At 37.8% G+C, this 23,598-nt stretch overlaps 1 protein-coding gene across 2 annotated transcripts in view; it reads left to right on the top strand.

The window, feature by feature from the left end:
* Positions 1–23,598, top strand: part of Ranbp17 (RAN binding protein 17) — a 323,547-nt gene that overhangs the window by 12,254 nt on the left and 287,695 nt on the right. For both annotated transcript variants that reach the window (XM_040748431.1, XM_040748430.1), the window contains exons 2-8: positions 496–642; positions 4,344–4,434; positions 9,671–9,837; positions 11,771–11,836; positions 18,144–18,248; positions 20,098–20,263; positions 22,428–22,501. In XM_040748431.1, the coding sequence (XP_040604365.1) occupies positions 496–642; positions 4,344–4,434; positions 9,671–9,837; positions 11,771–11,836; positions 18,144–18,248; positions 20,098–20,263; positions 22,428–22,501 (816 nt within the window). The remainder of the gene's footprint in view (positions 1–495; positions 643–4,343; positions 4,435–9,670; positions 9,838–11,770; positions 11,837–18,143; positions 18,249–20,097; positions 20,264–22,427; positions 22,502–23,598) is intronic.

Here is a 23,598-nt window from a genome sequence, read left to right as displayed (position 1 = left end):
ATCTTTAGTTCATTTGTTACAGGTGGTAGGATCGGAAACAATAAAAGAGTATAAATTGAGCTATTGGCAGCTTGTGTGTGTGGTCATCATCCCTACCTAACTTTGTTGAACATCTCATTTTATTTCAAGTCATTGCAAATGCTGTTTCTTTGCCTACATGTCTAGTCTTTTCTTTGTCTGGTTTACCCTTTAGATTTGAGGTACTCTTGGTTTTGAACATTTTAGGTTATATGTCTTTTTTCATAACTTTGCTAACTTCTTAAGGAGAGAATCTGCCCCATTATATTAATTCACATTGCATAGCTTAGTTTATAAGTAAGTAATTTGGGAAATAGAAAATGCACCTCTTTTGTTACTGTGTCTAAGTGAGTCATTGCTGCTCAATAACTATGTATTGAATGAATGAATATAAGCATTATTTGTGTATCTTGTATCCTGCTTTTAATATATTTATTTTTTCATTTAAGTCAAATGTCGTTTTTTCTCCCTCTGAAGAATTTGGCTGAATTGGAAGCATTATGTACTCATCTCTACGTAGGGACTGATCTCACAGAAAGAATAGAGGCTGAGAAAGCGCTCTTGGAACTGATTGACAGCCCAGAATGTCTCAGCAAGTGTCAACTTTTATTAGAACAAGGAACGGTAAGTGTGTGATAAGTGATTAACCATGAAAGGCCGGTGCTAATGGTAGTAACAGTGGTTAGCCCTGATACTCATAGCTTTTGCCACATCTTTTCATTGTAATTTCCTTTCAAAGGGGTTAAGCAGGAAAGAACTAGAAAGCTAGGGAAACAAACATAGGAATCAGTCATAAAGTAGAAATATGAATGTGTTAAAATAGTTTCTTGTTTCTTCTTGGCCTGCTTCTATGTCACATTATATGTGTTTATTTTAGCAGTGCTGGGGAATGAACCAGGGCCTTTTGTGTGCTAGGCAAGCTTTCTATTGCCAACTTATACCCCCAGCCCTAACAAGTATATTTCAGAAATAACTTTTAAAAAATCCTTGTAGGTATTAGGTTATGTTAAACTCTAGAAAATCAAAGGGTGTTCATTGCTTCTTCATATCTTCATTCTAGACAGAGAGAGACAGAGACACAGATAGAGACAGAGAGAGACAGAGAGACAGAGGGACAGAGACAGAGAGACAGAGACACAGATAGAGACAGAGAGAGACAGAGGGACAGAGACAGAGAGAGAGACAGAGACAGAGACATAGAGACAGACACAGAGACAGAGACACAGATAGAGACAGAGAGAGACAGAGGGACAGAGACAGAGACAGAGAGACAGAGACACAGATAGAGACAGAGAGAGACAGACACAGATAGAGACAGAGAGAGACAGAGACATAGAGACACAGATAGAGACAGAGAGACAGAGACACAGATAGAGACAGAGAGAGACAGAGAGACAGACAGAGAGACAGAGACATAGAGACAGGGATAGAGACAGAGAGACAGAGACAGAGACAGAGAGTGTGAGCACACGCTAGTTCTGGCTCAGCAGTCATCACATACTGAAACATTACCAAATACTGTACTGTACAGCTTACTTGACCTATGTACATGAATTAAAGTAGTTTACTTTTTAGTTAGAGAGGCACAGATCTATAAAGAGGTATGAAATGATATGGAGAATATCACAGAAAGAGACTTTATGTTTTACAGAGAAGGTGACAGACTTTCCATAAAAGGCCTTGTAGTTTTTAAGGCTTTGTGAGCCAAAATATTTTATGTGTATCTATAATAATAAAGGAAAAAATACTCAAAAGTTTTGTTGGTAAAATTCAAAATATAATCACTGAATGTAATTATGTATACAGGTTGACTGATAAAATATTGGGGATTGATTGGAGTTTAAAAGTTGGTGTTTCCTGTTATTAGACTTGATTGTAGATGTTCATAGTTCAAATATTCATGCAGATTTATAATGAAATGATACATTTTTTTCTTTCATTAGACACTATCTTGCTATGTGAGAACCTTGGCTGACCTGGAACTCTGTGTAGAACAGGCTGGTCTTGAATTCACAGTGGTCCACCTACTTTTGCCCTTAAAGTGCTGGTATTAAAGGTGTACACTGTCGTGCTGGCTAAAATTTTGCGTCTTTGAAAGTATCTTCACTAACCTAGAACATTATACCAGTGCTTTGGCGTCTGATTTGCATCATGCATGCTTTCACTTAGAGGGCATTTCTATGCTTCTATTAAATCCTCTTGATATTTGTCATTTTTCTTGTCATTGTGTTGTAAATTAATAATTTCCAATAAAAAATTTAGTAGAAGGTCCTCAGTTGCACAGCAAAGTCGATTTTTCAAATATGGAAATTTTCATTATACTTGTATCGGTATCTAAACATGCTACTGGGACATTAGTTGGAGATTAGAATAAGTGTAAGAGTGGAGCTTTCACTACTTGTTTTAGCTTCTCTCAGTGTGGGAATGTGTGGAGTACCCTAGCAGGCGGTCCTTGTGACTCACGCAGTGTTAATTGTTGCCTGAGTTACTTGAGTGTCCCTCATCCTGCCAGCCCCTGTGCAAATGTGTACCCTTCATTTAGGTACTAGGTTAGACTCATTGAAAGAACAAGTTTGTTGTATAATTTCTAAAGCCATTTAATAGTGAAAAATAGTGACTTTGTTTTAGCTATAAAATTTCACTCTCAGACCTGAACTTTAAAAAAAGGAAGGAAGAAAGGAAGAAATCCAATTTAACTCTGACAGGCTATTAGTCTACTTTGTTGGGGGCAAGGCAGGGTATTCAGCATCTTGATCTGGCAGAAATCTACAGAGTGGGAGGTGAGCTCACAAAAGTAAATGAACACTCCTGGTTCATTAAGTTAGAAGAGATTCAGGTATTCACTACAGAATAAATGCTAATATTAAAGTGAATGATACAGGCTTTAAAATTATTATTATTGTTATTATTTACAAGCCTTATGAATTTGACCAGCTAAGCCCCTTTCTGCTTCATATACAGTTGTCACTAGTGTGTGGCAGATTCTACCTAAGTTTTATATTTAATTAATGCTTTCTCAGTTCCTTTGAAAATATCTGGCCTATGGTTCCACAGATTCTTCATAAAAGATAGCAGTTCTTTAATTGCTTCCCATTCTTCCTTGACTTCTAGAAGAAGTAGATGGCAATGTCAGTAGCATTAATAGCATGAACAAATTGTTGAGTAACCCCAACCCATTCATTTAAAGCTAATGATAAACTTTGCAATTTACTTGCCTTTAAATTGACTTCTCATGTTGCTTTAGTGTCCTCATCTGAGCATTTGTTCTTACTGAAAGGCTAGTGAAGTTTATTTTCTTTAAACATAACTTCAGCTGCTGCAGTAAAACAATGGTGATTAACTCATCATTAGTCAGTAGCTTCCTTTACTTGGCTTAAATAATGAACCACTTGTAAACTTTTTATTTTTGGAGACAGGATTTCACTATGTATCCCTGGCTGTCCTGGAACTCACTCTGTAGACCAAGCTAACTTTGAACTAACAGAGATCCACCACCTGCCTCTGTGCTGGGATTAAAGGTGTGCACCACCACTGCCTGGCTGCCACTTGTCAACTTAACTTTGGTTTGTAGCCTCATTTTTTTAACTACTTTTTTTTTGTTGTTTTTAATGAAACTGCTACTCTGGCATAGTCTGTTTTAAATTTCAGAAAGACTACTGTCTTTCTTTAAGTTGGAAATATTGTTATGACCGCTTAGTTTGACATTGTCGACGTATATTCTTTTAGGACATGGTAACTGTAGCATCATTGGAGAAAGCTCACTGACCTGCTACTAATTTAACACTATGCCTAAGAGTTAGACATTTAAAGTCCTCCTTTTTTCTTTGACATGGTGGATATACACTGATATAATGACAGGTATGTCTCATGTTGGCTCAGTTCCTGAGACACCCTGGAGACTGGAGTTGTATCACTGAAATTTGTGGCACCTGAGCAGCAGCCAGATTTGCGTCTACACAGGGTCAGTCTTAGCTGCTAACATCTGCCATTGCAGGTGTGGCTCCAGGTGTGTTTGGTGTGTAATAGCACAGAGTGCAGGAGTGCGAGGCCATGTTAAGAGTGTTTGTTTGAACTTGTTGAGACACTCATTTCTCCCATTTGCTTGGTGCTGTTGAGATGGTTTTGTACATATCCTCAGCTAATGATATTTATGGGAGATTGTGTGCACTCATGGGTCTACACAGTGTATTTCAAGTACATGTATTTTATTCATTATAAATCTGCTACTTTGGAGAACTCAAAAACTACTGTTTCTTCTTAGAAAAATTTCTTATATTTGAGTATTTTATTTTTGTGATGATAATAAAAATTACTGTTCTTTACAGACATCCTATGCTCAGCTCCTTGCAGCAACGTGTCTTTCAAAACTTGTTACCCGAATCAGTCCTTTACCTGTAGAACAGAGGATAGACATCAGTAAGTGATTCATTAATTTTTTTAACAAATTATATCTTTTTTATATTTTATTTTAAAATTTAAATTAGAAAATTAGAAACAAAGTTGCTTCACATGTCAATTCCAGGTCCCTCTCCCTTTCCCTCCCCTCCTCCCGTGCCCTCCCACCAACCTCCCCAATATCCCCTCATTTCCCCAGGGAGGGTGAGGCCCTTCATGGGGGTGTCCATAGTCTGTCATTTCATCCAGGTCAGGGCCTAGACCCTCCCCAAAGAGTCCAGGATGAGAGTGCATCTCTCATTGTTGGATGGGAGCCCAAAGTCCATTTGTATACCCAGGATAAATACTGATCTACTACTCAAGGCTCAATAGATTGATTACCTAGGCCTCCTCACTGACACCCACATTCAGGGGTCTTGATCAGTCCCATGCTGGATTCCCAGGCATCAGTCTGCGATTCAAGAGCTAGCCCTTGTCAGGTCAGATGTTTCTAGGGGTTATATCAGCCCAGTCTTAACCCCTTTGCTCATCAGTCCTCCCTCTCTGTCACTGGATTTCTTGAGTTCAGCTCAGTGCTTAGCCGTGGGAATCTGCCTCTGCTTCCACCAGCCACTCAATGAAGGTTCTGTTTCCCAGACTCTCTGGCCATGGGATTGTAGGCTGGGACTCCCCAGATTTATGTCTAAATTCTATATATGAGGGAGTACATGCCATATTTGTCTTTTTGTGACTGGGTTACCTCGCTCAGGATGGTTTCTTCTAGTGTCATCCATTTGCCTGAAAATTTCAGGATTCCGTTGTTTTTTTTCTGCTGAATAGTACTCCATTGTGTAAATGCACCACATTTTCTCTATCCACTCTTCGGTTGAGGGGCATCTATCTAGGTTGCTTCCAAGTTCTGGCTATTACAAATAGTGCTGCTATGAACATAGTGGAACAGACATCCTTGTTGTATGAATGGGCATCTTTTGGATATACTCCTAAGAGTGGAGTTGCTAGGTCTTGTGGTAGGTTTATTCCCATTTTTCTGAGGAATCTCCATACTGATTTCCAAAGTGGCTGTACAAGTTGGCACTCCCACCAGCAATGGAGGAGTGTTCCCCTTTCTCCACAACCTCTCCAGTGTAAATTGTCATTGGTGTTTTTGATTTTAGCCATTCTGACAGGAGTAAGATCGTATCTCAGAGTTGTTTTGATTTGCATTTCCTGGATGGCTAAAGATGTTGAGCAGTTTCTCAAGTGTCTCTCAGCCATTTTAGCCTCCTCTATTGAGAATTCTCTATTTAGTTCAGTCCCCCACTTTTTAATTGGATCCTTTGGTGTTTTGGAGACTTGCTTCTTGAGTTCTTTGTAAATTTTAGAGATCATCCCTCTGTCAGATGTGGGGTTAGTGAATATCTTTTCCCATTTTGTGGGCTGCCTTTTTGTCTTGCTGACTGTGTCCTTTGCCTTACAGAAGCTTCTCAGTTTCAGTAGGTCCCATTTATTAATTGTTCATCTCACAGTCTGTGCTACTGGTGTTATGTTCAGGAAGCTGTCTCTTGTACCAATTTATTCAAGGGTACCACCCACTTTCTCTTCTAAGAGGTTTAGTGTGGCTGGATTTATGTTGAGGTCTTTGATCCATTTGGACTTCAGTTTGGTGCATAGACATGGATCTATCCGCATTCTTCTACATGCCAGCATTATGAACATTTGATCTTCGACAAAGAAGCTAAAAATATACAATGGAAAAAAGAAAGCATCTTTAATGAATGGTGCTGGCATAACTGGATGCTGGCATGTAGAAGAACAAATTATATCTTAAAAATGAAAATTTCCTTTTAAATTTGCTAGGCTTTTATTAGAGTTGTTATTTAGTTTTACTGTTATTTTAAGATAGATAGTAAAGCCTTATTCATGCAGTGATGATGATGGGATAGATAAGGCAATATGTAATTGTAAAATTTTGTTAATTTAATAATTATATTTTGTATATGTGGTATTTGTTAATATTTTCACGAGTATACTTTAATCATCCAAATAAGTTAATGAATTATCCTCATTTTACAAATGAATAAACTGGATATGATGGGTTCTGACCGCCTCAGGATTACATAACCAGGAAATAGAGTTGTCATTCAAATCCCCTAAATCTGCATAGAGTCCATGCTCTTAATTGCTAGGCAATTGAATGCCCAGAAGGAATCCAGCTCTACAATATTGCTCACGTGGTTACAACAGAATCAGTTTGGATACATTTATAACCAACAGCTGATTCCTAACTATAGTAAGAAAAACATTGATACTGTAGAGTAGCTATTTATTATGATTTGGGAGTAATACATTTTACATTTTTATATGTGTGTAAATTTGCATTTCATATGGACAAACCTAATAATTGGCTTATGAGATTACTTTTTCTTTGTAATAAAATAGATTATTGTTTCATTTCTGTTCTTAAGACTCAGTTAATATTGTTTATATTTCTGTATTAGAAAATGAAGATATCTGATGTGTTATGAATCTTTAAGATCAAAATTCACTGGTCAGAACCACACAGTGATATATATTGTTTGCCTCATTTCCTAACAGTCTTCTGAAAGTTCTTCAGTCTACAGAAAGTTCTACACTTGAGCAAAAGAGATGCATTTGTATTTTTGAAAAGAGTGGTTCAAACTATGTAAGCCTGAGTCATGAAACTTAGTATATATTTTAAATAGACTTAATTGTTTTTGAGCACTTCTGGGTTCTTAGCAAAACTGAACAGAAACTATAGAGTGCTCTAATACTCCCTGCTTCCACTCATGGGTAGTCTCCCCTGTTATCAACATCGGGATAATATATACCAGAGTTGGGCAATGTACAATGGCATGTGTCTGATATTATAATAGTGTATGAAGTAGCTGCACTACCCTAAAAATCCTGTGCTCTGCTGGTTCTTCCTCTCATGCCAACTTCTACCTCAGTGCTGTTCCTATGTGCTTTCCCTGGACTGGAATGCTATCCTTTTCATCTTCAGATAAATGTGTAGTTTAGGTTTGCTTCCTTTTCTAAATCAGTCCTCTTTTCTTCCTTCCCTTCTTTCTTTTTTTCACCTTTCTGAAGCAAATACATATTACATCATAAAACAGTTCAATGCTGGTGAAAAAGTCAGCATAACGGAATCACTCAGTTACAAGCCTTTAGTAGAAAGCTTAATTTTAGTAAATTTATGGTTGTATGAACATTCTTTAACATTTGGTGTTAGAACATTTCATTACCCTAGAGAAATCATTTGGAGGCTGTCTGCCCCACTCCTGTATGCTTTCTGCTGCCCATAGACTGACATTTTTGTAGCTGTCTCATTGAAATAAGATCATAGTGTTTGTAGTTCTTTTGCACATATGTGGTACCTTTCAGTAAGCAAAATGGTGAGTTCCATCATGTCGTCACACTACTATTAATTCCTCTTTGTTTAGTTCCCTTGTGTGTATATGGCTTTTAAAACATGTTTACTACTAGTTGAAGAGCTTGTCGGCCACTTGAGTTTCACCTCTTTGTCACCATAAGCAGTTATATATACTTGGAACATTCACTTATGAGCATGGTTCAGTGTTTCCCATTTTTTCTATGTAAACCCTAGGAATGAAGTTACTGAGTTATAAGGTAAGTTTGTGCAAACTTTTAAGACGTTCTCCAACCGTTTTCCCAAGTCCCTACAGTTTTACCAGTGTATAGGTTCTGCTTGTCCTCACCTCCACCTTCTAATTCTTTCTTCCTGTTTGTGTGTGCATGTGTGCAAGTGCTTTCCTCCAGAGCCTCCATAATTCCTAATACTTGCTTATTCATAGTTCCCAGTTTCTTGTTCTTGTATTTTCACCCACAGTAGATCCTAACTTCCTTCAGGGAGAGATGATCACTCATTTCTTTCTTTCTTTTTTTTATTTTTTTTTACGAGACAGGGTTTCTCTGTATTGTTTCGGAGGCTATCGGTCCAGCCCGGCCTCGAACTCACAGAGATCTGCCTGCCTCTGCCTCCCGAGTGCTGGGATTAAAGGCGTGCGCCACCACCGCCCGGCTTGATCACTCATTTCTTAAGGTGTTGTGTTTGGAGTGTTCCCACTGAAACATTTTTGTTGGGTAGCTTTGCTGTGTTAACTCTTTTGTGAGCATTACTTTATTTTCATGCTTAAAAAAATACTTTGTGGCCAGGCGGTGGTGGCGCACGCCTTTAATCCCAGCACTCGGGAGGCAGAGGCAGGCGGATCTCTGTGAGTTTGAGGCCGGGCTGGACCGATAGCCTCCAAAACAATACAGAGAAACCCTGTCTCGTAAAAACCAAAAACCAAAACAAAACAAAAAAACAAAAAACTTTGTGTACTGTTGTAAGCTACTATATTTTTATGTCTCATAACTAAGATCAGGTTTTTAAAAAATGGTTATAGACTTTATCTTCACAGTAAACACTTGTTTATTTATTTATTTGTTTCAAGCTATTGATGACCAAGCACCTTGCCTCCTGCATGTGAGGCAAGCACTCTACCACTGAGCCATGTCCCCATCCTGGCCTACTCAGTTCCTCTGTAACATGGTATATGAATTTCTGAAAGTGACTTGCTACACTGCGGCTTATGAGACAAAGGAGACTATGGGAACAATTTCGCCAGACAGGTTTTTTTGTTTTGTTGTTTTTGGATAGAATTCTACGAAATGTTTGATAGAGTCGTGCAGATCAAGTGATTTAGAAACACCTTCAAGGTACAGCAAATGTGCACTTTTGTCTTGAAACGATGTGAAGTTTGTAGGACTCATTAAAGTTGCAGTTTGTGAGGTCCTGTAAAGTGATGATGCGATGGAAAATTATAGTGCCAGATAAGGATGGGTATAGTGGATAACATGGATAATGAAATCCAGTGGTTAGTAGACATCCAAGACATATGCATTCTTGTGTTTTATTGTATTGTACTACCTATGTATTTTTGTGCCTCTTAAGCAGCTTGGTTCATTTGCCTTGCGGTTTTCTGCATTTACCTATCAGGTTTTTGCATGTGACATCCACAAATAGAAAAATGACAATTATATCCTACTAAAATTATCCCAAGATTTATCATAATGTAGAGGAACAAGTTCATGATTTTCAAAGAAATTTTATAGCATCTACTGTGTAAGTACACATTTTGAAGATAGGGATCACCTCGTTTATCAAAGAGCATGTTATTGCCTCCCTTTTCTTTTCTTCATAAGATCACATTATGTTTCTCAGAAATCCAAGTGGTCACTGATACTGTCTTTATAGGAAACTACATTCTGAATTATGTGGCATCACAACCTAAGCTGGCTCCCTTTGTCATTCAAGCTCTTATTCAAGTCATTGCTAAACTCACTAAGCTGGGGTGGTTCGAAGTTCAGAAAGATGAGTTTGTTTTCAGAGACATTATTGCCGATGTGAAGAGATTTCTTCAGGTAAGAAGGCACTGGTTGTCACCCATTACAGTGTTACTACTTGCTTTGGTTGTTTAAAATACTGCTTAGAGCTACTGGGTTCTCTTTGTAGTACCATTGTTTATTTGTCATTTGGAACCTTCATTATTTATTGTCAGTTAAAAATCATGCTATATCTGAAGAATGAAAATAATCATTGTTTCTAAAGGTACTATTTATAACATGTTTGTGTATACATATAAAAGCATATATATACTGCTTTTTTCATGACAGGGTTTCTCTTTGTAGCACTGGCTGTCCTGGAACTCTGTAGAACAGGCTGGCCCCAAACTCACAGATCCACCTGCCTCTGCCTTTTGAGTACTGGGTGTAAAGGAGGCATGTGTTACCACCACCTGGCTTATAATGATAATCACCTAGTTCTCACAAGAGTCCTAGGAAGTGGGTTTCATTGTACAAATGAAAAAAAGCTGCGATTTAGTAAAGCATAACTGGTTCTCTGACAAGTCTTTTGACAGCTTTTTTTTAACCCCACACTACATCACCTATAATATTTTTCTGAGGAGTGTTTTCAAGTGAATCACTAAATCATAACACATGACATAAATATAAGTAATAGGTAAATCATACTTTTCGTACCTGACTTACACCAGTTCAGATATTTAGAGTATAAGAAAGAAAGAACAGGAACTACTAGGAGATTGTTCACTTCCTGGTCCATATGGTAATTACAGGTTTTGAGACAATAAATGAATCAGAAATCTGTCCTTGGTTCCTATTTGCCCTATTCTTAAAATAATTAGGTATTTAGTGATTTTTTTTATACTTGTGCTATTTTTAATTGCACAGCAGTTAACTTTAGTTGGTGTTAAGTTTAAGAGTTCTTGGGCTGGAGAGATGGTCATGGGTAAAGTGCTTGCTGTGCCAAGTCTGATGATCAGGGTTTGAATCCCCAGAACCCATGTAAAAGCTGGAGCACAAGCCCTTGTGATTCCAGGTGTTTAAAATGAAAAAAGGAAAGAAAAGTTTTCAGACTGTCAGTTGGTTAGAGTCACACTATTCAACTTTATTGAGCTAATATACACAGAACAGCCATGATAGAGTGACTAGGAGGCCCACAAAGAATTAAAATGCATTGTTTGATGCTCCCAGAGTTGATCTTTGGTGGTTCTGAGATAATAAGAACTTAATGATACCTTGAATTCAGTGTTGCTGAGTTTCTGTGTAAGTTAGAGGGATGACCAACTGTGAGATGAAGATGTAGAAAGCACATCTGTGCATACTTTTGTATTACTGCACTGTAATTTGATGCTACATTATTTCCATGCTTTCCAATATGATTTTGTAATAGGGTAATTTGTTAGTAATATGCACATGAAATCTGAATTGAAGGAAGTTTTGCAATTAAATTGGAAGCTAATTAGAAACATCATGGAAACTATACCATATTGATAGTCATATATTTACTTTGCTACATTCGATACTCTAGATGTCTTCATTAAGGCACCTAACGACTCCTTACACGTGCACTGTTTGGTAATATTAAAAGAGCCTAAGTGATCTTTTCTGATATTAGATCAAGAGATTTAAATTAGTTTCTAAGCTACTTATTAATTATTGAGTACAGCTATCACAGTAGGCTTCAAGCAAATTTCTAGAACAAAAACCATTTTCCCCCATTCTTAAGATTGTCGGAAAAGTACTAAATTAAATGTTATTTGAAGCTTAGTTTGTTAATTGTAAATGTTGGGAAACAATGTATAGAGTAGTATGCATTTCTAAGGTAGGTATTCATTTTCGCCTTAACTCTGTGTACAGAAATTTGTCCTTCAAAAATGAGTTCTGTATTTTTTAAAATACTTTTAAGGACTGTTACTAGGTAAATGTGATGCTTTGGCATTTAATTTTTAGAAGTTAAGAACTAATCATGTCTCCTCTTGGCTGCTTTCCATAGGGTACTGTGGAACACTGCATAATAGGAGTGATTATCCTTTCTGAGTTGACTCAGGAGATGAACCTGGTAAGCTTTTCCATGAAATAGGACATGGAGATGGCTTGGGTAATATTGTTTTTTTTTTTTTGGTACTTTCATTTGTAACAAAATGTTTAGTTGTTTTGTGGCATGAAACTCCTAACTAATCATCTTTTTGTGCATTTGTTTTAATAGTTGAAAAATTAAATTAGAACTTTCACTGAAAATCACAACCGTAGTAAAATACATAGAATTAAAATAGTGGGAAGTAGGGCATGATACTTGCTCCATGGGTTCTTGGAAAATTGTCATTTCATTCTTGTAGATATATTAACCAAAAATGAATTATATGGAAAAAAACTTTATGCATTTAGAAATAAAGGGCAAATGGCTTAGAAGATTGATTCTTAACCATGGGTAAATGGCAGGACTCATCCAGGGCCAGGCCAGGCCTTGGCACTTAAGTCACTTTCTGAGTTGAATTTTCACCCCTGCATAAGGAACATTTTCAGAAGCTACACCTCCTCCAGCAGGGCTTTTTAAGCCCAGCTACTGAGGATGTCACCTGTTCCTGTTCCCCTTCACTGTCAGCCAGGTTTTCTATAAGACAAAAACAGTTGTGTTGTACATGGAATGATTTTATAATTGTAGGGCTTGAATTGAGAAACTGGCATCCTCCTGAGTGGTGATTATATGTATGGAAAGTGCATGTGTATGTAAGAAGAGCTGGCGTCTGTCCTTTTGCCAATTCCCTTTGTAGTCACAGTATAGTCACAAAATTTTACAGTTGAAATAACCAATTTGATTGCTGTTCAGTGATGAATTAAAACACATTTTGTAGAATTTCCACATTTTAAAATAACCGTAGTTTCTGTGTCCATCCAGTTTTGCTTCGCTCATATAGTATGTGAAGATTGTCAGCTCTGCCAGTGTTTCTTTCCATTTCAGGAGTAGCTGTTTTGTTGGCAGGTGTATGATGACACTGACCTCGATTAATCATAATTGGACTTGGAATGAGTTTAAAGAACTGAAGTTCTCTATTAAAAGTTAAAAATGTTTTTTATATGTTTTTGTAAATTTACTTTATAAAAGTGAAAGACTAGTATAGTAACTACCAGCACCCAACTTTTATAGTTGCTGACCTTAAAACTGATTGACTCATTTCCCACTTTATAACAAGTAGCAAGATAGATTACCCTGAAAGAGAGGGTTCTGAGGTTTCCTTAGTTCCTTTTAGTTCCTAATTCTCACTTTGATTTTTTTTTCTCAAGACAGGGTTTCTCTGTATTGTTTTGGAGGCTGTCCTGGAACTCGCTGTATAGACTAGGCTGGCCTTAAACTCACAGAGATCCGTCTGCCTCTGCCTCCCGAATGCTGGGATTTTAGGCTTGTGCCACAAACACCTGGCTGATTTCTTAATTAAACATGTTCAGTACCCAGCTTCCTTAAACTTTTTCTCTTTGTAATTAATAAATATTTTGGGGAGAAGTTCTTTACACCTCTGAAAACACCCTATCTCTTATTAAGCTTAAATCGTTAATATAAATTTTTAATTGTATTTAATACATTACAATTCACCAGTAGGAAATCTCTCAAGTTGACTTTTGTATCCATTTAACGTTCCTCCATTCTTTGATTTTTATTCATTTTATTTATTTATTTTTGTTTGTTTTTTGTTTTTTGTTTTTTTTGTTTTTTTTTTGAGACAGGATTTCTCTGTGTAGCCCTGGCTGTCCTGAAACTCCCTTTGTAGACCAGGATGGCTTCAACTCTCAAACTCAGGAGATTTACCTACCTCTGAGTGCTGAATTAAAGGTGTTCATGCAGCTTTTTTTCCCCCTGTCGGTTTCATGTAGCTCAGGCTGATCTCTCATTTGCTTTGTAGCAGGGAGTGACCTTGAACTCTTGATTCTTCTGCCTCCCCTCCCAAGCCCTGGGATTACTGGCGTATTCCACTATGCCTGCCCTCTTTTGTACCTTTGGTACAAGATGTTCCAGTTTATCCTACAAAAAGGCAAGCTCCTTTTTAGCAGAGTGCCATTCCAGGCACCATAGCACAAGCTGTGATCCTAGAGTTGGAAGGCAGAAGCAGGAGGATCTCTTGTATTCCAGGAACAATGCTACCTCCCCCCAATCTTTAAAGTGTGATGTTTTTACTTTATAAGTTGGAAAAATATATTTGCTATGGAGAAAGATTTTACCAAGCTTAATTTGGGAGTGGGGGAGTCATTTTCTATTTCAACTAGCATTTCTGGAGGTGATCAGATTCACATGAGGGAAATCCAGAATTACAAGATGCTCTGAGATGTTCTGAGTAAATCGGTTTGGTTTGTGGATCTGTTTTTTTTTTTTGTTTTGTTTTGTTTTGTTTTGGAGACAGGGTTTCACAATGGAGTAGCCCTGGCTGGCCTGGAACTCCCTGTATAGATATACCAGAATGACCTTGAACTCAAAGAACTCTCTGCCTGCCTGTGCCTCCTGAGTACTGGGATTAAAGGTATTCACCATCACATCCTGTCCAAGTATGAATGTTTTTTGTTGTTTTTTTAAAGAAAAAGATCTAAACTTGATTTTCCTTAAAGTTAAAAGAGGATTGTAAGTGTTATCCCACATTTTTAGAACCAGTTCTGCTGTTCCTTGGTGATATTTGTTATATTGTCATCAAAGTGAAATATATATGCCCATACAATATAGGCATACTTGTTCAATATGAAGTACATATGCCTATATATTAAGGGCATACATGTGCATTATCAGATACATATACAGTAGGGGCATACATATACAATATGAAATGGCTGTACAGTCTCTCTCAAAACACAGTATCTTCACGAGTACCGTGATTGGAGTAAGCATGCAGGCATTGAGGAAAGCACAGGTGAAGACAGATTTGTCTTCAGATCTATGACAATTGCTTTGTATAAATTTCTCTTTTTTTCAGAGTTGAGAGTTTTTTACAGTGTGTTTTGATCTTGTTCATTCTTCTTCCCCCAACTCTTACCAGGTCCACTCCCCTTTTCTGCCTACCCACAAATTTGTTAATTTTTAAAAATCCTGTATGTTTTTCTTTGAAGAGAGATGATGACACTTACTACATAGATCTTACTAAGAACTGGTAAACTAGCTGGGAGGTGATTGGTGCACACCTTTAATTCCAGTCCTTGGGAAGCAAAGGCAGGCAGATCTCTTGAGTTCCAGGCCAACCTTGTCTACAGAGCAAGTTCCAGGGTTACACAGAAAAACCCTGTCTCAAAAAAAAAAGCCCCAAACAAACAAACAAACAAACAATAAAAGAACAGATAAATCATCGACATAGCACCTAGTACTTAGAAACCACTCCATAAACTTAACTTTCTTCTCTTCATGTTATGGATGTGATAATGAACAGAATGCATTTTAAAGTTTGGTTTGGCTGGTGTGGGGAATATGATAAGAATACTTTCCAAACAGGACTTGTGATGTTGTCTGCTCTTACTGATTTTTATGAAAAAGAAAGGGTTTGATTTTGCTTTTAGCATGAGAAGAAGTCTGATTTAGTAAAGGAGGGTTGGGGAGATGACTCGGCAGGTAAAGCACTTGACAGCAAGCATGAAAACCAGTTTACATCCCCAGAACTCACGCCAGAGCTGCCTGGGTATGGCAGTCTGCCTGTAATTCCAGTGCATGGGATGCAGAAGCCAGAACTCCCCTGAGCTAGCTGGCTAGCTACATGAGTTAAAGTGGTGCACTCCAGATTCATCATACACACAAAGAGAGTTTGATTTAGAGCAGAATGCTGCAAATGCTGTAGCTTTCACTACTTTTGTAGTACCTTAGACATTTATGTTTACTGTTTTATAAGTAAATATAGTATTTAGGGGTAGTCTGAATTGTACCCTGGATATTAAGAAGTATCAGATAATAAGTTCTTAGCTCACTTTTTAAAAAAAATTTTTTTAAATAGTAGAGGACAAATGGTTTCCTTTTGACTTCTAATAGCAAAAGAGATAAATAGTAAATCTACAATAACTTTAAGCTACAAGTGTTAATGATCATTGAGCTATCAGAACTCATTTGTTTTCTGTTGATAAATGGAAATGAATAGCATATATGAAGTATATCTACAATATCTATATTTGTTGGGGAGAGGAGCCAGTGCTGGAGATGTGCTAAGCAAGTGTTCCCAGCCCCAGTACCACTGTGCAAACCATTTTTACATTTTAGGTTACGGGCTCAAGAGCTAGTCTTAGTAATTTGTTCTTTTTTTTTTTTTTTTTTTTTTTTGTCCAGGCTGAGGGAGCATCCCTCTTTTTGTTGTGGACACACGATGTCTGTTTGTATGCCAGGGATGAACACTGATCCACTGCCCAGGGCCACATAGGTTGCCCAGGCCTCCTCACTGACTCTCACATTCAGGCGGTCTGGATCAGTCCCATGCTGGCCTCCCAGCTGTCGGTCTGGGGTCCAAGAGCTCTCCCCTGTTCAGATCAGCTGTCTCTGCTGGTTTTGCCAGCCCATTCTTTGCCAATTTGCTCATTGCTCCTCTCTCTCTGTCACTGGGTTCCATGGGTTCAGTTCAGTGTTTAACTGTGGGGTGTTTGCCTCTGCTTCCATCAGTCACTGGATGAAGGCTCCAGGATGGTTATAGACATCAAGTTCATTATCAGGAATGGGCATTCGATGTGGTCTCTCCACTATTGCTTAGCTTGCCAGTTGGTGTCATCTCTTTAGATCACTAGAGGTCACACTGGTGCCTGATCCGTCTTCTAACCTATGATTCCCTCTTCCCCCTTACCTACCCCCCAAGTTGACCTTCCTGTTTCCCCATGACCTACTCTCTCTTCCTCTTCTCCCCCTCTCTTCTTCCCAACTCCCACTTCCCTCCCCCACCCCTTGCCGTGTTCCCCATCTGTTCAGAAGATCTAGCCTCATTCCTCTTCTCTGGGGTACCATGCATATCTCTTAGGTTCTTTCCTGTTTCCCAGACTCTCTGTCAGTGGAAGTGCAGACTGGCACTATCCTGATCCATGTCTAAAATCCATATATGAGTGAGTACATACCATGTTTGTCTTTTTGTGACTGGGTTACCTCACTCAGGATGGTTTCTTCTAGTGCCATCCATTTACCTGCGAATTTTAAGACTCCATTGTTTTTTTCTGTTGAGTAATACTCCATCGTGTAAATGTACCACATTTTCTCTGTCCACTCTTCAGTTGAGGGCCATCTAGGTTGCTTCCAGGTTCTGGCTATTACAAATAATGCTGCTATGAACATAGTGGGGCAGATGCCCTTGTAGTATGAATTTGCCTCTTTTGGATATATGCCTAAGAGTGGAATTGCTGGGTCTTGTGGTAGATTGATTCCCATTTTTCTGAGGAATCTCCATACTGCTTTCCAAAGTGGCTGTACGAGTTGGCACTCCCACCAGCAGTGGAGGAGTGTTCCCCTCTCTCCACATCCTCTCCAGCACAAATTGTCTTCGGTGTTTTTGATTTTAGCCATTCTGATAGGAGTAAGATGGTATCTCAAAGTTGTTTTGATTTGCATTTCCCTGATGGCTAAGGATGTTGAGCACTTTCTTAAGTGTCTCTTGGCCATTTTAGCCTCCTCTATTTAGTTCTGTACCCACCTTTTAATTGGATCCTTTGGTGTTTTGGAGACTTGCTTCTTGAGTTCTTTGTAAATTTTGGAGATTAGCCCTCTGTCAGATGTGGGGTTAGTGAATATTTTTTCCCATTTTGTGGACTGCCTTTTTGTCTTGTTGACTGTGTCCTTTGCCTTTCAGAAGCTTTTTAGTTTCAGAAGGTCCCATTTGTTAATTGTCGATCTCAGTGTCTGTGCCAGTAATTTGTTCTTAAAGATTTAAATAATTTCTATTAGCTACTAAAATACTCAGAGATGCTGCCTTGTGTACATAATCAAATTCTTGAGTGTCATCGCTATTTTTGTCTTCAGAATTTCAGTGGCATAAATCAATGACATATAAAAATACTGTCATAGAAAATGTTTCTGTAACATTTTGGTTTACATTATTAGAATTTGAAGAGTGTTTTAGAGATTTCTCCTTTTGTTGGTAGCGTTTGAGAGTTAAGGAAATTATTTACATTATATATACTATAGGGAAGAGGGTTCAGGAGCCATGTTCTCACTGTCTGTTACTTTTATTATCTGAAAGTATGGTGGATAGCTTGACAGTTTTTGGGTGGGTTCTAACCTTTTTTCTGTCAGTGTGTAGTCTCAAGCAGGTCACCTTCAAAATCTTTTACAAGCTCTGTATTTATGATTCTCTGATTACTAATGTCATTATGTTACATGGTAAATGTTTGCCTTATTTTTCTTAAGGTTTGGTTAAACTAATTCATTTTGACCTTTTTAGGTTGATTATTCCAGACCTTCAGCAAAACATAGGAAAGTAGCTACCTCATTCCGTGATACTTCTCTAAAAGACATTCTAGTGTTAGCATGTTCTCTCCTGAAACAGGTAAGTCAGTTGGTAACTCAGCTGCCTAGCTGGCATAGCATGCGACTCTTAATTTTGAATTAAATGCTTTGAATGAATTTCAAGTGGATTGTTTCCCTCTGAGTTTGCCTTTAAAAGACTTGCTGTAGTCAGTCTTAAATATAGTGAATCTGTATAAATTTTACTCCCTGGGTATGAAAGATGAAATCCATAGAGAATTCAGTGTTTGTGTTTAAACAGTAGTGGTTTTTACCTTCATACTATAGATTTTTAATTGGACAGGCTCATTGAGTTTTAATGTCTTTATTTGTCTGCCCATGTTTTGATGGGGATACAGTTTTTCATTTTTTCGTAACTTTCCTAGAATTATTTTCATAGTTTCTATGGGAAATAGGAACTTCCTACTGTTTCTTAGTGCATGGTGGAACATGCATGACTTTCATAATTGTATTAGGCTCTATTGTATGACGAAGGATTCTATCATCGTACTCAAACTTGTTTATTTGATGTTGTAAAGCATTTTCCAGAATACCTCATTAAGCTTTGCTTCCTGTTCATTCAGTTCTCTGTTATAGGCTGAGTGTTCTTTGTAAATATTGAGGACCAGAAGTGTTTTGAATATAGGGTATTTGTTTAGACTTTACCAGTAGAAAAATTTCAAAATCTGAAATTTGAAATTTACCAAAATTCAAAACTTGAGTGCTCAAGAAGTTTAGATTTGCAGGTCATTTTACATTTTAGTTTTTGGATTAGAATTGTTAAGTTGTATGTTAGTATTGATAATCACTGTAGTAGGTTTGATTTAATGGCTATTATTTTAAAAATATCCTTGTACTATGGAAAACTGTAATTTGCAAAGGTAGATAAATAGTGTAATTGGTGGTCTTGAACTCATCAGCTGACCTAGTAGCCACTCATGGTTAATTTTGTTTCATATATATTCTTATCTCCCTCTCTGACTTCTCTTTGTATTATTCTTGGAGAAGTCTAGGCTTCTCTGCAAATACTTCATAATGTTCAGGATTACCTTTCACGTTGTGTGGGAGGAATGGGCCTCATCAAAAGACATCAGCATTGGACTCAAGAAACTGGTGTCCTGTACCCAACCTATACCTAACAGTCAAACAGCCTTTGTTAGTTGAATACATCTTTTTTACACAAGAAGTTGTCCTAGATTTTCTTGAAGAAAATGAATTCTCAGCACTGTTTAAACTAGTGACTTCTGTGCTTTCTTTGTATAGTTGTGCTATGTAAAGTATTTGTTTTAAACCTCATTAAATTGTTTTTCTTGTGAGACAGGGTATTACTATGCAGCCCTGGCTTGCCTGAACTCACCGTGTAGACCAGGCTAGCCTTGAATTCACAGAGTCCTGTCTGCCTCTGCCTACCACATACTGGGATTAAAAGTGTGTGCCAATATACCTGACCTAGGTTACCTCTTACAATTTTAGAAGGCAATCTGCAATATGTAGTTAACTGTATTTTTTTTCTCATTTTACAAGGTGAAATTTGAAAGCAGTTTAGTATTGTAGAAATTTGTGGACAAAGATTTTTTTTAATTTAAACTATAAACAAGCTTGTTTTACATGTCAATCCCAGTTCCCTCTCCCTTCCCTCCCTCTTTGCCCCCCACCAACTCCCTATCCCATCCCCTTTCTGCTCCCCAGGGAGGGTGAGCCTTCCATGGGGGCATCTTCAGAGTCTGTGTGCCTAGGCTGAGAGAGTTTCCCTCTATGTGGAATGGGCTCCCAAAGGTGGACAAAGATTTTTACTAATTTTTTAAACTATTTTCCATTTCACATTGAAAAAATATTTAAATTTATGAAGTTGAAATTCATTTAGTCCTAATGTTTTATTTCTATTTTTGAAGGTGTTGGCCAAACCTTTAAATCTTCAGGATCAAGATCAACAAAATTTGGTGATGCAAGTCTTAAAACTGGTCCTCAGCTGCCTGAGTTTTGACTTCATTGGAAGTTCAGCAGACGAATCTGCAGATGATTTATGCACAGTGCAGATTCCAACAACCTGGAGAACAAGTAAGAAAAGAGAAATGTTTAACATGAGAGATAGTTGACATGCATGGTACAGAATTAAGCAACACAGTTGACCTGATCATTTGTTGTTAGCACTGCTCTTTTTAAGTGGTCTAATAGGGGAATTGTAATTCAGAATAGCTAATACTAGTACTCAACACTGAAATGCTTTGTCTAGTTCATAACTGCTATATTTTGATTTAAACAGAAAATAGACTTGTGGGGGTGTTGTGCCCAAATTCTGAACCCCAAAATCACCAAGAGGCCCATTTCAATGCAAACGCAGAGTCTTTTATTGTAGTTGTTTAACAAGCTAACCCCATTAGCTCAATCAAGCCTTTCATCCATTTACCACATCAGATGGCCAGAGAAAGAGAAACCACGAGGCAGGGATCTTAAAGGGCAGCATAAGGGGAGTGTCTAGGGGTATAAAACAGTCTCAGGGTTGGTGAACTTCCAGGTTTGTACGACCTGCCCTGTGTTGATTGGTCAACTGGTTGTTATGGCCCATAGGCCCTCTCAGGGTGGTTGCTGTACTCTGCATGTCACTTGTCCATAAAGCACACCCAGAGCTGTAAAAGCACAGCCCCACCAGCTAACTTCTGATTGGTTCCTTGCCACGAGGAGGGTATCTAACCTCCTAGTGACCAGGACTAGGCGCGGAGCAGCAAGGTCATGTAAGCACATGTTACCCTGTCATGGCTGCTAAAACGGGGGGGGCGGGCGGGCTGGTCTCTTCAGGGGAATGTTAAGATTTTTGTTTGGAAACTTCCATATAAGTAGTGAGAAAGGATCCAGCAGTTATTCAGAGGTATTTTTCAAAATTAAAGGTGAACAAATAGGTGACTGAACAGATCAGAGTTGTGACTTCAAGGCAGGGGGGATGCCAAGAAGAAAAACGAGGTCTCCCCCATGGTGCAGACAGTGTCATTAGTGTGCCTCAAGGTGGAGGCTGGGAGGGTGGGAGACCTTCTTTAAGGAGGCTTTATTTTCAGTTGGATCATTCTCACTTGTGCAGCAGGGAGAGTAGCTGCCTTTGTCTCCCATAGCTGTTTTCCTTGAAAAGTTAAACAGAAAGGCTTAGATTTGGGGCTACCAGATAGAAGATCAACATAAAGTTTTTTTTTTTTGTATGACTTCCAATTTTGGAATCAAAGATTAATGAACAAGGAATTTAATATTCCACATCTTGGTTGTGGCGATGAACTCATAAATCAACATTAATAAACATGCACAGACTAAAAATATTGTGCATACCTGAGTGCACATAAAACTTGGACTCAGTACGATTGGGACATTGTGTTGGGCTCCCTAGCTGTGATGTTGTGTTTTTTTACAAGAGATCACCAGTGTGGGAAATTGGGTAAACCATGGCATTGGGCTGCATACTGTATGATTACTGTATTACTATATAATAATGTAAATCTATAATTGATTATATTCTATCGTTAAAAGTTTAATTTTTAAAAAGTAGGAGAATTAATATATAAGATGAAGAGATAAGTTTTCAAAGCATATGATTAATATCCCAAGAGATATAAAAAAGATAAAGCATTCCTGAGACAAGAATGAACTTTTGGCATGTAATTTAACAGTTTAATAAACAATTTGGAAGAGAAAGTTAATGAAATTTACAAAATAGAATAAAAAAGCAAGATATGTGATAGAAGAGAAAATGTCTGTAAGGAAATGAGAAGGTGAAACAAGGAGGTTGGGATTTGATTCTTGGAAATGTAGAGAGAGAGAGAATAAGAGAAAGAAGGAAATTTGAAAACCCAGTTGTTCTTAGTATTAAAGGATGAGTTTGTGAATTGAAAGTTACACCATGTACTCAGAATGATGAGTAAAAAAGATATGCACTAGGCCTCATATTCATGATGTCCCAGAATAAAGGCTTGCTGTGCATGAGAAAGAAAAATAAGTTATGCTGGGCAGTGGTGGTACACATCCTTAATCCTAACACTGAGGAGAGGGGCAGGCAACCTGGTTTATAAAGCAAGTTCCAGGATAGCCAGGGCTATACAGAGAAACCCTGTCTTGAAAAGTCAAGAATAAATTCACAGCTTTTGCATCAAGTGGCCATACCATATGTAGAGGTCTTGACCTTCTTACTCTGTGGTGTTTTAGTGAAAGTAATGGTGTTAGAAATATCATCTTTTTTTCCCAGTTTTCCTGGAACCAGAAACATTGGATCTTTTCTTCAATTTGTATCACTCACTTCCACCTCTACTGTCTCAGCTAGTAAGTACAAGCCATTTATTATTCCTTAAAGATAAAATACCCATGATAGTTTGTTATTGTTTTGTACTACTGGGAAATTGAACTTAGGTCTCCACACCTTCAATGTGAGTGTGGTAACTGGGCTGCATGTCTACTTCTGCTTTTGTTTTTGTGTTTTGAACAGGGTCATAACGTGTAGCCCATGCTGTGTTCAAACTTGTCTTCCATCCTCAGCCTCCTCAGTAGCAAGCTCAGCCTCATACCTGTGCTTCTTTAGATCTGAAGTAAGGGTAATGTATATTCACTTCAGAAATTCTTATACACTTAATTGAGTTATGTTTCTCAAGCAGGTCTTTAATTTCTGAATGTGCTTTGTTATATAACTCATCGGAATTTGTTACTGGTCCATTTTGCTTTGTGGTTAAGCTCTGAACCAGTAATTTACCTTGTTCCTGCCACAGCCAGGACAGTCTACCAGCCTCTACCTGTATCTTACTCCCTAATTGGTACTCACCTTACTTGAGTCCAGCACGCCACTAGGACCTTCCTTCTTCTAACCTTCTCTAACTGTTCTCCAATCTGATTGGCTTGTCTCCATCAGAAATAAATCTCTGAGAGAAACAAAGGTGATCTGTTTATTTGATTTTGTGCTCATCACTTGTGCATGCTTGGTTTTATTTTGAAATTCTCTTTGTTACATAGATCTTTTAGACTATGAGCATTGTCTTTGCTGAGTCTTAAAGATCTAGCAATGTTGGGAAAAAATAAATTTAATAAAAATATCTAAGCTACTAGAAATTGGAGAATTGTGTCTAAGATTTGAAGTGTATTTGTTTAAGTAAGTAAAATGAAGAATGCATTTCCAAGTGTTCTAATATTGAGCTTTATTTCTAACCCAACAAGTCTGTTCTTGAATCTCTAGTTTAAGGTTTTAATCTGAGTTTCACAGGGTGCTTATCTGTGGCTGTGCTTTTTCCTTTTGTCTTTCAACCAGGAAAATTGCTTTTAGTTGTTAAAAAAAAGGCATGGAATTATGATTGTTTTAGTATAAGACAACAAAGTACTCGTGATTAAAAAATGTGGAAGAAAACATCTGCTTTGAGTTAAATAGCATGATA

The sequence above is a fragment of the Mesocricetus auratus genome, unplaced genomic scaffold (genome assembly GCF_017639785.1).
Source record: "Mesocricetus auratus isolate SY011 unplaced genomic scaffold, BCM_Maur_2.0 Super-Scaffold_100007, whole genome shotgun sequence".
Taxonomy (NCBI): Eukaryota; Metazoa; Chordata; class Mammalia; order Rodentia; family Cricetidae; genus Mesocricetus; species Mesocricetus auratus.
Note: the sequence above shows the minus strand (reverse complement) of the source record. Positions and strands in the feature narration are given on the sequence as shown.